The sequence below is a fragment of the Hippoglossus hippoglossus genome, chromosome 21 (assembly GCF_009819705.1).
Source record: "Hippoglossus hippoglossus isolate fHipHip1 chromosome 21, fHipHip1.pri, whole genome shotgun sequence".
In the NCBI taxonomy this organism is placed as follows: domain Eukaryota; kingdom Metazoa; phylum Chordata; class Actinopteri; order Pleuronectiformes; family Pleuronectidae; genus Hippoglossus; species Hippoglossus hippoglossus.
The window spans coordinates 3146196-3160917 of record NC_047171.1 but is presented as its reverse complement, the minus strand read 5'-3'; the positions used below and the strand labels follow the sequence as shown (position 1 = coordinate 3160917).

General features: G+C 42.5%; 1 protein-coding gene across 23 annotated transcripts in view; it reads left to right on the top strand.

Annotated features, from left to right (window-relative positions):
* Positions 1-14722, top strand: part of clasp1a (cytoplasmic linker associated protein 1a) — a 59421-nt gene that overhangs the window by 17289 nt on the left and 27410 nt on the right. For 22 of the 23 annotated variants that reach the window (XM_034574513.1, XM_034574506.1, XM_034574511.1 and 19 more), the window contains exons 3-8: positions 3616-3694; positions 4079-4182; positions 4448-4539; positions 4845-4920; positions 5101-5198; positions 6190-6260. In XM_034574513.1, the coding sequence (XP_034430404.1) occupies positions 3616-3694; positions 4079-4182; positions 4448-4539; positions 4845-4920; positions 5101-5198; positions 6190-6260 (520 nt within the window). Of the gene's footprint in view, positions 1-3615; positions 3695-4078; positions 4183-4447; positions 4540-4844; positions 4921-5100; positions 5199-6189; positions 6261-8210; positions 8377-14722 lie in introns of those variants that run through there. The other variant, XM_034574525.1, reaches the window with a different exon arrangement.

Sequence of the window (14722 nt, the reverse complement as noted above, 5' to 3'; positions counted from 1 at the left end):
GATCATTCTAGTTTAAGCTGCATGTACACAAAACAATAACTGAATTATTAGCTTCGTAGCCAATAACCACAAACGGACACGTCTCATCTTGTTCAGCGGCTTGGAAATCATGCTACCAACAAACATTCACCGTGAAAAAGTGCATGTCCTCTGTCGCTGTGCAGGACAGACGAGTGATAAACTGATTAGTAAAACCATACCTGCAAACGTCAGCACCTGTGGGTTCGGATGCAGAATTATTTGGTCCCGTTTCATCGGTGCAACAACAAACAAACTGCAGAGTGAAATATTGTCTTGGGAGCTTCAGAACAGCTTTTAGTGTAATTTGAGTTGCACTTGACAATAAACGCGGTCCAGACAAAGCCCTGGTTTTATGGAAATGTCTGAGAATCCACAAGCAGAATCCTGTTGGTGTTATGCAACAGGGATGGAGAGCCAGGTTTGCTGCATAATTAAATGGCACTTTGTAATAAACTGCAGCTTTGGTGTTTGTGTGTCACGGACTCATTTTAGCGTCTTGCACAGATTGAAATTGTTCAGCATATTTATTTATCTATTTGCGTTTACATTTGTAAACAGTGTACTAGCATAATTTGGGATTGAGAGTGTAGTGTGTGTGTCTGTGTGTAGCTCCACTCCCTGTAGAAGAAGGACAGTATACCCAGGTGTTGTCTTGACTTAGAGGGAATCGTTAATAGCAATGATTTCCTGTGTGAGCTTGCCTTTCTCTTTGTACATCTTGTGTAGTCTCTGTATAGTGTGTGTGTGTGTGTGTGTGTGTGTGTGTGTGTGTGTGTGTGTGTGTGTGTGTGTGTGTGTGTGTGTGTGTGTGTGTGTGTGTGTGTGTGTGTGTGTGTGTGTGTGTGTGTGTGTGTGTGTGTGTGTGTGTGTGTGGTGTTTCCACTGGTAATGAGATGACAGGCTTGGTAGTGAGGCAAGAAACAAGGGAGAAATCCTTAATTTAATTTAAAGGCTTATTCACATCAGAGGCAGATGGAGGCTGGGGTCTGCTGGTTTCAGAGCAGGTGTCAGGAACAGACCAATGTGTTGAAGTGAAGGGTTGTGATCTTGTGATGTTTGTGCGTTTGTTTTTTCAGAGGTTGCTCACTCACATTTGGAATAATAAAATCCCTCTGCAAGTTCCTTTAATGTAAAATCTGTAAAACAACACAATGTTTGCCTCTGTCCAGTAGGATTTCTAGTTGCTGGATGCAGGACTGTAAAGCTTATTTTGTCTCCTGGCCACTGATGCAATGATTGGAATGATTATTAACGGTTATTAGCCACATCAAAAGCTAGTAAACATTATAAGCCACTAGTCCAAGTTCTGGACATTTACCACATCTTATTTCACCATCATATTTTTAGGATTCTGGCAAAAATCTTCAGGATTTCAAGTCTCTTTCAGTAGAAACCTGCTCCACAAGGAAGTATCAGATGTTTAATGTGGAGTCAGACGACACAGAAACACACGAGTGAGACCATTGTGTTGCTGCTGCACAGACTTTTACTGCACTGCCATGACATCAGCTGAAAAAGGGGGCTCTGCAGGCTGTAGATAAACTGTTTGTTCACCATCATCACAACGAAAGATAATACGTAAGAACATAACTGCTGTCATGATAACTTTCTAGAGCTGTCCACTTGTCCAGAGACTGTCTGGGAGCTTTGTAAACTGCTGTGCTGCATTTCCACGTCTGATAAACCTTTAAATGCATTTATCCACCACCGCAGCTGCTGCCATCATTTTATTTCATGGGCCTTTTTCTGTCCAAATAGCCACTTAATGAAAATCCTGACTATGGAAGAACAAACTATTTAAATAAGTGATTTTTGTGAATAACATGTAAATAGCATGTTGACATGTTATCAAGGTGCTAACACGTTGTTTGCACCTTGTTAACATGATGCTTGATATAGTTTGCACCGGTTTTCCTCAAAGCTTATCAAACTTGCACAGTAAAACCGCTCATAAAAAGTGAGTCCGTCACACTCACCTTTCTTTCCAGAATATTCTGGTTTGTAGAAAACAGTAAAACTGCACTGAAGAAGCCAGTTCCCAAGCTACGCAGGTTTTAAAAGCTCTGCTCTTGGAAAGCTTCACGCTGTGGGTTGGTAGATTTTCTGTGCTCGAACACAAGCAGGCATAAGAAGAGACCGCAAACAAAGGATGATCCCTGAAAAGTGCTTTATCTTTATGTTCTTCCATGCAACCTTTTGTTTGTACCATGTGTTAAACCAGTTTCACAACAAACTGGGCCACAGAGGTGACACATTTTAGATGATAAATGTAAATGTAGACGTATCCAGTTTTCCTCCAAGTTGGATTGATCCAATTTAATCGTCAGTATCTGCTCAGATCGAGTTGTGCTCAAGTAGACATATTCTAGTCGGGGGGGGGGGGGGAGTAGAAATGAGTCCTGAGCCTGTCGGGTATAGGAGGATTTAGGAATTGGGATTTAGGAAACGTCTCCTGGATTTGCTGTCCAGAGCCGTGAGGGGGTGGGGGGGTCCGTGTGTGTGTGTGTGTGTGTGTGTGTGTGTGTGTGTGTGTGTGTGTGTGTGTGTGTGTGTGTGTGTGTGTGTGTGATCCAAATGTGGGTGACAGCAAAATGAAGTTGGCCATCTGTCTACAAAGAAGAGGAGCCTGTCTCTGCTTATTTGTACTAAACTGGACTGAGCTCACCCTCAAACACAGGGTTCAGCTGCTGTCGTGGCCCCGTTGTGACTCAACGTGTCTGAATCAGAGAGAGAACAAGGAAACCAGGGCTCACGTCCAGTTGTCCCAACTCGGAAAGCTCAGACAGACCTGACCCAGGAGGAGCTGAGTGCAGATTTGTGACCTGCGTGTTTACACCATTGTTTAAAAAAGCCCTGATCCCTCTCGCAGCTCTCAGCCACTCTCTGTTTGGACCCTGTCATCAGTCTAATTACTGTAATTCCCTCCAGTTGGAGAACAAAGGGACTGATCCTGAGGATTAGGTCTGTAGCTGACCGGGCCCTCAACGCTCACTACCTGCTCACCCCGTGGGAGCAGGCAAGATAATACACAATGAGCAGATGTCAGTGGACTCCTCAGTAGAAAGGTTCAGCGTCTTTGAGTGTTAATACAAGTTGTCACCTGAGGTAAAAGGGAATATTGATAATACAGCAATATGCCTTTGTCCCCTTGTTGTAATACTGGGATGCCACCATCCTGCCTTATTTATTGATCAGTGCTTCATTTTCACTAACATTTTCTGAGTTTCCATAAATTGCTCCTTGAACTGGAAGTCGTGGTGGTGTGAGTGTTGTTATGGTGTCAGCTATACTCCCTTGACCTTCACTGAGCATGTTAAAGATAGGTACTGGTTATATACTGGTGGACAGAGGGTGAACAGTCATGGTGTTATAATGGATTGTGTCAAGGTTATAGATGGCAAATTCCATTCATTAACAAGAGAAGCTTAAAAAAATATTAATATTACCCATAGTCCTTAGAGATTTGAATGCACCTTTAAATGCAACTATAATTTCTATGATTTTAAACTATATCCAAGAAGATTTATATTGTTTAATTTGAATAAATGATATCTTAATATTAAACTTACATTTATTCTGTGTTGTGTCCACTAGGTGGCTCTGCTCGGCTTGGACCTGTTATCTGCCTTCGTGACGAGGTTACAGGAGCGGTTCAAGGCTCAGGTGGGAACAGGTAAGATGCTTTAGTTTTTCTTAATTAGTGGAACGTATTTACTCCTTCACATTATTCTCTTAATGGAGCCTCATGAAGCATTTATGTTTATACAACCTACAATTATCACCTTAATAAAAGTTCCTTGTTGTCCTTTATACTCAGAGTGAATCAGGTCCTGAAACAAAGAAACAGAACAGTTCTGTTTTAATATGAGTTGATTCCATTCTTCTAAAGCAGCGTCTACAACTGCATTAAAAGGAATTTGTAGTAACTTCATGTCAGTATCCAGATTTCTAGCTTCCAGTTCTACTCTGGTGCGTCTCATCCTCTTTTAAGTTCACTAATTTGAAGAGAGGCTTACTGATGTTTGCCGATGTCTCTCTCTCTCTCTCTCTCTCTCAGTCCTGCCCAGCCTCATTGATCGTCTGGGAGATGCCAAAGACCAAGTGCGAGACCAGGACCAAACAGTGCTGCTAAAGATCATGGAGCAAGCTGCCACCCCACAGGTACCGACACGTACTCAACATACTCACCACACATCACTGCTGATATAAATAATAAGACATCACTTAATGATATCTTATTAATATCATTTTATGTGAACTTTTGATATATATCCATGACAGCAAAACTAAATTAAATCAATGATATCAGCAGAGTAATTCTGTAACTGATATTTATTCTTTTGAATAGGCTACTGTTTTTATAATAAAAAAAAAACTAGTATCTAGTATCATCCAGCCTTTAACTTTGTGATGTTTGTTGTTGCAGTACGTATGGGACAGGATGCTGGGAGGCTTCAAACACAAGAACAACAGGACCAGAGAAGGAGTGTGCCTTTGCCTCATCGCCACACTGAACACGTGAGACACATTTATTTCCAATCTCTGTCAAACCTCGTCATTTTCAGTGTGAAGGTCGCCGCTTGGAGGTAGTTGTTGATTCAAGTTACAAAAAGGATATTAGAAAAGGTGACGGGCTGAAAGCAGAGAAGAAGGAGAGTATATCTTCTATCTTAGAGTGGGAAGCATCTTCCAACATGTGAAGATGTTGACATGTTTAGGTCTGGAGTTCAGTGAGGCCGCTCAATATGAAATATGGAATAAACTGTCTGAAGTCACTGTATATCCGCTCCATTTGCTCAATTATATGAATCTCCCTCTTCCAGATATGGAGCTCAAGGCCTGACCCTCAGTAAAATTGTTCCCCACATATGTAATCTTTTGGGGGACCCCACAAGTCAGGTATGTCCAATTATGTTTTCTCTGTAATAAATTTGTCACTGATTTGAAATATATTTCATTCTTAGGATTGAAAGACCTCAGAGTAATTTGTTGAAATGTTGTCAGAGGTTTTTGATGAATATATAATGATTGGTTTGAATGACATGTTTTTAAGTTATGAATATTTTTTCTGGTCCTCAGGTGCGTGATGGAGCCATGAACTCCTTGGTGGCGATCTACAAACACGTGGGTGAGAGGGTGAGGATGGATCTCAGCAAAAAGGGCCTGCCGCAGTCACGGTACGACAACAGGAGGATGCACGACCACACAAACATCTGTATACACGTAACAGTGATGTACAGGGGAGAGAGGAAGATTCCCCCCCCCCATGTTCAGACAGAGGCAGCAGCATTCTACACATAGTTCTCCCTCTGGTGGCTGTGCAAAGTAGTACAGCTTTAGGAAGACGACCCTTTCCCTTTGTTCTCTGTCTCTCAAGCTGAGCTCAGTCTGTGAAGTCAACTCCTTTCAAGATCTTAGACTTATTGTGATGTTCTTCACATGTGTATTTGGATAATAATACTGAGTCATAAAAAACACACAGCTCCAATTTAAAAAAATCTTTAAAATTTGTATTGTAAGTAAGATTCTGTATGTTTTGAAAAAATGTAGACTGGTGGATGTCATCACCTCAGTTTTCATCTCAGAGGGTCAAAGGTCAAATTGGCTATCAAGGTGTAAACAATTCAGATTCACCTTCCATGTTTTCCAGTTTACTTAAAGTATTATTATAATTCTTTAATAACAAAGGTTTATCTCATCGAACGCAGCTCGTATGGTCGATTGTGGAACTGCATGTTTTTAAAGATGGTTGTCAAGCTAATTTGTGTTGTTGTGTCGAACCTCCTGCAGGTTTCAGTCTTTACTTCCTATTTACATCAGACTGCAGAAATGACTTTTTACTAGAATCAGCCTCCAGACGAGTGGTAGAGTTTCATAGCCTAGATTTGGACAAGCTGTTTTTTTTAATAGAATATTCTACCAAATGTGGAGTAATTAATCTGAGACCATATGTCCCTTCATTTCACCATCACTCTCTCTCCCCCCCCCCCTCTCTCTCTCTGGCCCCGGTGCCAGTTAGTCATCTATCTGGCAGTTTTGGCTTCTGTCTATTTTGGTCCCAGCCATCCCTGCTGCACGGAGCAGAGACAGAGCGTCCCACCTCTGAAGTGACGGATGACTTTTTATTTTTATTTTTATTTTTAATGTTCTCTCTATCTGCTCTTACAGGTTGAATGTAATCTTCAGCAAATTCGATGAAGTCCAAAGATCCGGGAACATGATTTCATCTTCTGGCTCAGGTGAGTGACTCCCTCTGAGTGTCATTATTTCTTTGTTGTGGCTTCTCTTTGCTTCTGATCGTAGGCCTCACTGATCCTTTGGTGTCCGTCATGAACCAAATATATCCACAGTATTCAGAAATGGACCAAAATGTGGAAAAAAGTTGCTTTTAAATCCACTGCACGTTTTTTATCCTGTCATGGCTCATGTCATTGTTTCTGTTGTTTTCCTTCTTACTGATAATGTAGATTGAGGAGCTCAGTAGGAAACGTAGTTGTCGTCTCGTGGCGCAGGGAGAAATTCTCGAGTTATCTGTGATGGCCGGACTTTTTGTGATGAGTGAACTAGAACGACTTCCTTGTTGTTGCTGACTTTTACCTGTATCACCCTTTGTCTTTCTGTCAAAGACAGTCTGTCAGCTCCAGATTGTGTTTTCCATCTTGAGTGAGTGAATTGCTGTGTGTGTGTGTGTGTGTCTGTGTCTGTGTGTGTGTGTGTGTGTGTGTGTGTGTCTGTGTGTGCGTGTGTGTCTGTGTGTGCGTAAGAAGGAGGGGTTGCAGTCCAGACGGGACCTAGTGTGGAAGTTTTCACTACAGACGGTTCTCTATTGGAGATTTCTGATGTCCATCTGTGGAGCCAAAGACTTTGAAAAGCATCTGTCAGAACTGTAAACATTTATGAATATGAAAATCGAGAGAACAACATAGAGAAGCTGCAGTAGAAAGGCAGATATCTGCTCCTGTGTGTCCACCCCCCTTCCTGCTGACTCTGTTCATCTTCAGAGCTGAGAACAACAGTCCACAGGGCTCAGCGTTTCAAAGCTGCCTGCGACATCACCTCCTATCTACCACTCCAGGACATATCTCATGTGGAGACGATTTAATTAACTGTGCCATTCCCACACAGCAGTGACAGGCACCGTGTGACATAGCGGCTGGATGAGCTGATAGTTAACCTCCACCAAGGAGTTCAGGTTTTTCCTCCCCTGTCCGTTGGTTTGTTTGTTGGTTGGATTGTTTGTTTGTCAGCAGGATTACACAAAAACTGCTGAACAGATTTCCAGGAGAATTTGTCGGAGTGACGGGACATGGGCCAAGAAAGAAGCCACTAAAGTTTGGTGTGAATCCAGGATTTCGTTTTATCACTTTCTTTAACGTTGCAAGATATAATATTTTGGGACAAGATACTGACCATTGAAGAAATTACAATATTGCAGAGTATGAGACCTTTTTTTTAAGAAGTCCCTCCTATTAATTTAGCTTGTTTTGATTTTGTCCCGCACACAGTTGCAGAAAGTGTATTTGGAAAACTATGAGGAAAGAGAACATGAGTAACTGTGGCAGTTATTAGATGCTCGAGCTTCATATTCATCACGATTAGCTGCTTGGCTGTTTGACGTCGCTCTTTCACGGCTGCACTGAAATTGAGTTTGAGTCCGCAGATGATGGCTCATTTTAAATCCTTCTGCCTCGGGAGCTGAGGAGGAGAATGTGGGGTGTTAATGTGGACGGGGGAACGAGCGGCGCTGTCACACACATACAGGCCTTCAGCTTACTTTGACAGCCTCCAGAAAATAAACAGAGCACTGGCAAAGAAAAGGGGGATTATGTGCTGCAACCTTACAAATATTTCAACGTTGAGAAAAACTTAAAAACGATGAGAATTTATTATCCGGAACATGTTTTTGTAAGTCTTGTTGTTTTGTGTGTTAGGTGCGACCTGCAGTTCTCTTCTAACTGTGTCACAGGGGAGGTTGAGGAAATGTTTCAAGGTCATGAGCGACTGTTGAACCTTGCTCTGTTTGGCCAAATGTACGTGGACATCTATCTCCAGATCTACTTGGGAGAGTGATGCAGGAAAAGGGGGGTTGTTTCAAAGAGGGGAGTGAGGGAGTAAAAGAGTTGGAGGTAGGGGTAGAGAGCAGAGAGGGGGGGAGCAGAAGGAGGGTTACAGAGCAAAACAAAGCCGCCATTTCTGTAGCAACACCAAGAGGTAAACAGTGGGCGAGAGATGTACTAGGACAGACACTAGAGAGAGAGAGAGAGAGAGAGGGAGAGCTGAGCTTTCAGCCGTGTAGCGTCATTCCTCTCTGGCTTCAGTGCTGAGGGAAGCTTTGCACCATGACAGCTGGAGAAGGTAAGACTGCAGATGAAATGTTTCTTACCTCACTGAGATCAGGTCAGTCATGCATCATGCAGATTATTTTGTACTTTAGATTATCCATGTCGCTGCATGCGGAGCGGAGGCAGAGTGTTTGTTCGATGAGGAGAAGATACCAGTTTCCTCTCTTATGTAATCATTTCTGTCCTGGATGCTGATGAAGAAGAAAAAGCACCTCCTTCACTTTCTTATAAGTCTCAGGAGACCATATTGCCTCAAAGTGAGCTCTCAGATGAATGGTGACTGCTGCGCAGCATCAGCAGCAGCAGCGCACTTTCTAGTGCAGCATGGGAGTTTTACATTCCAGCTTCTCGTTATCTCCGTCGTGTCTCAGCTTCAGTCCCTCTCAGCACCTCGAGTGACGGCCTGCCTGAAGCATCACAGCATCTTGGTCCAGTGCTGTCTAAGCTGATGAGAGCTGCATAGCTGTCAGTACTTTATCTGAGTGATGCACATGAGAAACTAGTGGGTCAAATAAAATGTGATGTTTCTACTACGAATATTATTCATAATTTAATACATAAATGTAAACATTGGTCTATCTATGATTGCTCTGATCATATATGAGATCATCTTTCTGCACAACCAGATATTAGTCTGTTGTGTATTTTGTACTATACTTTAAGCAAAATTCATTTGCCAAAATAAACAAACGATGTTGAAGAAGAAGCTGATATAATCATTAATCTAATGATACTTTCTAGTGTCTTTGTTTTATCTCATCAACACTTTGACAGTTTTCCTGATTTAGTCTTTCTCTTACATAACAGATCTCTGATCAATGCAACCGACTTCTTTTTTTTACACTGGAAGCATCAGAGTGTGGTTCTGTAAAGACCCATTTATACCACATCAGTGCGTAATTCAAACTGAAGCCACAAACAGAGGCATTATCTATAACCACAGAGAGGAGACATGGGCCAGGAGCCACGTATTAAAACAGGGAAAACTCAATATAGGGTTGTACTGCTGTAACTATGGGACAACTAGCCAATGGTTGGTTTCTTCAACACAATCACAGAGAGCCTTTTGTAATGTGTTTGTGTGTATTTGTGTGTGTGTGTGGCTTCAGTGTCCTCACTTCATGTGTTAACTGTTACATAAACACTAGATAATGTGGCTGTGGCCAAAATCACTCACTAATCAGTTTATAGTGCAGTTCGCCGTTTTATTTCTACATTCAGATCATTCAAAATGTTTTATTTACCTCAAAGTAGGTTCATCATGATCCAACGACAATAGTGTCCGAAAGCGTATTCCCCCCCCCCCCCCCCCGATAAGCTCACTATATACGAGTCCTCTCTATAGTGAAGTAGGGAATAGTGGGTGATTTCAGACGAGTCTGAGTTCAGCTGTGATGGATTTTGGACTGGTGCTTGAGCATCGTGTGTGTCTGCCTGTGTGCGCAGTACTATGTGTCGCACTTTAGGAAATGGTTAATACTTGTGAGCAGGAGGGATGAAGGCTGAAGAAGGAATCCTTATTCTGAGGAAGCCCTTTGATCATCAAACACACACACACACACACACACACACACACACACACACACACACACACACACACACACACACACACACACACACACACACACACACACACACACACACACACACGCAGTGAATTCACAGCTTTGCAAGGAGCTTAACGTTTTTTTCGTATGCATGTATGGATTGTGTGTGGGTGTGTGCGTGTGCATGTGAAGCTGTGGAGGAGGCTCCGGATTAAGTATAAAAAACATGAGATATTTACTTCTTTTGTACGTTTACACTGAAAATTTGGGGAATAGAAAGCTCACGTAGATACTCTGCACTTTCCCTCATGAATCAATATATGTACACATAAATACAGTATTTTATTTAGTATTTAGGGGTAGAGATCTAGTTTTGATGAACCTACAGAAAATCTAATGTAATGTCTAATGTATCACTGAGATTGTTTTGATGATCAGGAAATGCAGATCCCCATTAGTTTGGGGGTGGGGTCAGGGGGTGGGGGGGGGGGGGGGGTGTGTGTAACGTGCAACAAAGAGAGCGACAACATGAGAGTAAACTGTGGCCAACCCTCTGAATGATGTGATTGTCCTTCTAATGAGCTCTGCCAAAGGGGAATGGGCAAGAAGCCCTCTGCCCATGTGACTCGGGGGTAGAAGGGAAACCTTGATGGGAATAATAAGAGACTGGCGTAGCAGTGGTCCCTCTGCCAGGACCCAGGCCAGGTTTATCTACAGCAACCATCTACAACTGAAGATCTGTACAAGTTGGTACTATGATGTTGACAGAGATGGAAGACACTACTTACTTTTTGGATTTTTGCAGCCAGCCACCAGGGGGCGATCCAGATGTTTTGGCTTCACTTTAGGGAGCTGTCATGTCGTCCTTTTTAATAAACAGTCATTTGTTGGTACACACACCAGCCTCAGTGCTCCCCCTCTCTCTCATGAGCTCATTGACTTAATGTTCCAGCATCCAACAGAAATCAGTGAAGCCCAATGACTGTACCACTCAGTGGATGATCACAGAGTCCTGATGAAATGGAAAATGCCAAATGTGGCGCCCAGAGGGCAATACCGGCACAAATCCAGGCTTTTTAGTCTAACCAGAAAAACTCATTATCCTGCTTCCAGACAATATTGTTTGAAGGAAGGTGCCAGTGATAGAAAGACAGATTTTCATGCCAACCGTTGTTTGCCTGTATTGCGCTGAGCCCGGAGGAGATTATGCAAATGAGAGTATAAAGAACAAAGTGCTACAACAAGCTGTTCCACTCCAGTCCACCAGTTGGCAGTAAAGCAGAAGACAATATGTATATGCACATACATTGTGCATGCAGGGTGTGCATCACTCTTCTAATAAAGACAAAAATGAACAATAAATAAAATGTCGGCACTGTATGTATAAAAGGTTATATCTCCCACACAGTTTCTTTCTATATTGATGTAAACCCACTCGTATTAAGCAGCAACTTGGTTTATTAACTGATTTATTATTATTTATTCATTATTTTACTCCAAACTGATTAAATCAGAAGATCATACAATGGGGAAACTGTTCAAACCGACTGTATTTTTCTTGATAAAGTCTGAGTGGGACAGTCGGGTCATTGTGCTCAGAACAGCCCAGACGACAAAGTGTCTCTTCTCTGTCTTTGTTCTGTGATTCCATCGCTCTCATAATGAATCGTTATTTCTCCTTCTCTTCAAAGTTTGAAACGTTGACCTTTGACAGTTTGATGCTGATTCGCTTTGAAAAGACTGTTGGTGGGAAAGTATTTCACAATCCTGTCTGTTGCTAAAACTAACAAAACGATTTAATGAGGCTTTCATCGAGAAACCTTTTGTCAATTAGGTTGATTCTCAGTTAACGTTTAATTAATTTTTATCAAGTGAAATGTCAGTTTCGAATGAAAATTCATATTTAATTGATTGATAATGATTGAAAAAATATATTGGCAGCTCTATGTATTAATCTATTGTGGTTGTTTTACTGTGACTGTTAAAAGTTGGTTTACATCATAGAGTAAATATATATATTAAGATGGGCATGAGTATCTCTATTGTCCCCTGGTGGCTGGCTGCATTATTGGTCATAAATCATATCTCCTCCATGTTAGTGGATTGGACAAGGACCAACATATTATTTTAGTTGATAAAAATTACCTTAAAATGACAAATTTAAAGTAATTTTTATCACACCGTGTTCAAACGTTCATTTCTCTGATAAGTTTGGTCTCCATTAGTTATTTGATGATATACAAATGGATTGAAACATGAGGAGGTGGAGCTGCAGGTTCCATCTTTATAGACAGTCTATGGTTTACACCCAGGACAGATACAGAAGGCTGTGGATGGAACCTTTTAACAGTGTCAGGGTTTTCTTTCCCCTCAGCAATCATGTCAACTGTAGAAGTAACTGCAGAATCGTTCATATCTCAGCGGTCCAGATGCTCTGCTGGGACTTTCAGCACTTCCCTGTAAAATCTGTTGTTGCCTGTCACTTTTTTTTTTTTATAGCCAAGCTGATGCTTTTTTATGCATTTTAATGACCTTTGACACCTCAGATCAGTGCCTGTTGGAATATGTCAAAATGTTCTTTCGTCTCCCTGTCAGAGCTTCTTCCAGCTCCGCTGCCTGGATGACAGAGGGACTTTTCAAGAGAGCTCACTTCCCTTGTAGATGTACGACAGGTAGAGAGGCAAGAGCTGTCAGGGATTTAAAAAAAAAAACTCACTTGTTAGTCAATATTTAATTCCATTCATCCATTTCTGGAGCCAGAAAGTGAATTGTCTGCCTGCAGCCGGCGAAACAAGACATCTCTGTTGTGACATAACGCAGATCACCATCATCTGTCTCTTGCATAACGCCACAGGGTGCCGGCTAAAACCACCGTCTTTGTCAGCCTCGTGGAAAACCCATCAGTTTCCCCTGATCTCTGGGGAGATCCAGAAAGGAGGACAGATGGTCTGGACTGACAGAAAAAAATGGGAGATAAATTCGGTATTCCCATCGGTACAGCGTATAGTATTAGTTGACTCCCCCAGTTTAAGAACTTCCCCTTAATCCCTCGTGCCTATGAGCTTTTATTCTTTTTCTAAAGAGTCGAGGGAGTGAAGAGAAAATCCTCTATTATGTAAATCTGCGGTTCAGAGGCAGATTACTGGTGACTCTGCTGATGCCAACGCAGCGTCAGCAACTTTATGAATACAACACTTTAATGTGTTGTGGTGTGTGTTGTTCAGTTCAGTGTATCCTGACACCTAGTGGACATAGGAGGCAGCACATCTTTGATTCCCTAATCAGACCTGATTTCAAGTCACTATCCAAGAATATTGAGGCAATGCATTGGATCCTGTTTCCCCTCAGAGGATTTTGTGTGTGTGTACGTGGCTTATGTATCTCATGTGTTTGTGTACACCTTCTTTTGCATTGTTTATTGTGTGATGTATGCAGCTCTAATTGCTCCCCTGACGTGGATAAATTACCCTGGCATTTATATTCACAATGGTGGAAACAGCCACAGTGACGGCTTTGATCAATACTCCACTAAATGGGGCAAGGCACCGCTCCTCCATGAGTGTTGCGCTGTTCAGTTGAAAGCTGACACATAAACTTGATTCATCTGTCACTAATACACCTGCAGTAAGTTATTATTGTGATGATAGGGCGGGGGCAATTAACAAAGCCATCAAAGGCTGCACTCCCGTCTGGTGTGCTGCTCGCCCCTTGCATCAAGGGTGTGGAGGAAACCCTTTGTGTTCGGTATGTGACATGATCGGTTTCTGTGTCCCCTGACCAATCAACCGGCAGCAGAAAGTGGAGATGGTTGAACAGCGTTATTGATTGAAGTCCGAATTAGTCATTGTGCGTTCCAATGGTAATGGAGTGTAAACCACACCCAGCTGGCCTCTACCCAGCACTGTGCCTATTGGGCTTTGATGAGCCGCTCACTGTTACTGGTACGTAGTTTGGTAGCATCATCTTATTCCCAGCATCAGTCCACCAGAGCTTTTATCCCCCTGAGGAAGTGACGACAGTAGTTTTGTGTCAGTCAGTTGTTCAGTCAGTAGTTCAGCCACTTATTCAGTCACACCAGTTTTCTGTAGTGGTTGGTAACCGAGCTTTGACTTTGACTTATAAATAAAATGTTTTGAAAAACCACACAAAATACTAGATACTGTCGCTGTGATCTTTTATCCTTTGTTGTTGTTTTGAGCTGCAGTACTAATACTGCTTTCATACACAGTTCTACTCTTTTCTCATTGCTGAGGTCAGTGTTCTAAGCTGAAAGAAGCTGATCTCATAACAATTGACCCCTCCCTCTTTAACCAGTCTCCACACACCAACCGCATCGTGATGGTATTGTGACACCATCGCCGTCAAATAATCGACACACACACTCGTGCACTGATAGCTCAGAGAGGGAAGGGGGTGGTTATTCTGGCTCATGGTCTGAGTCGAGCTAGAGACGCGCATTCAGAGCGACACACAAACCCCCCCCCCCCCCCCCCGTGGACAGAGATGTCTGGTGAAATACAGAGAGCGTGTTAGAGGGGGCAGCGGAGACATGCTGAGGAAGCTGGTGTGCAAGAAGATCTGCGCTTGTAAGAACGATTCCTTTTTTTTTACCTCTCCTGATTTCCCCTCCGTTCTGTGTTGATCCCTCTTTCTCTCTCGTCTTTTCTCTGCCTGTTCATCTTGTGCTTCCCCCCCCTCCACCTCTCAGCCTCCGTCTCAACCTGTTGCCTTTCCTCCCTCTCTCTTCCTCGGATGTGTTTTATGTCTGCTGGTCATAGATGCAGTGTCATTGTGATAATCTTGGCTGCAGGG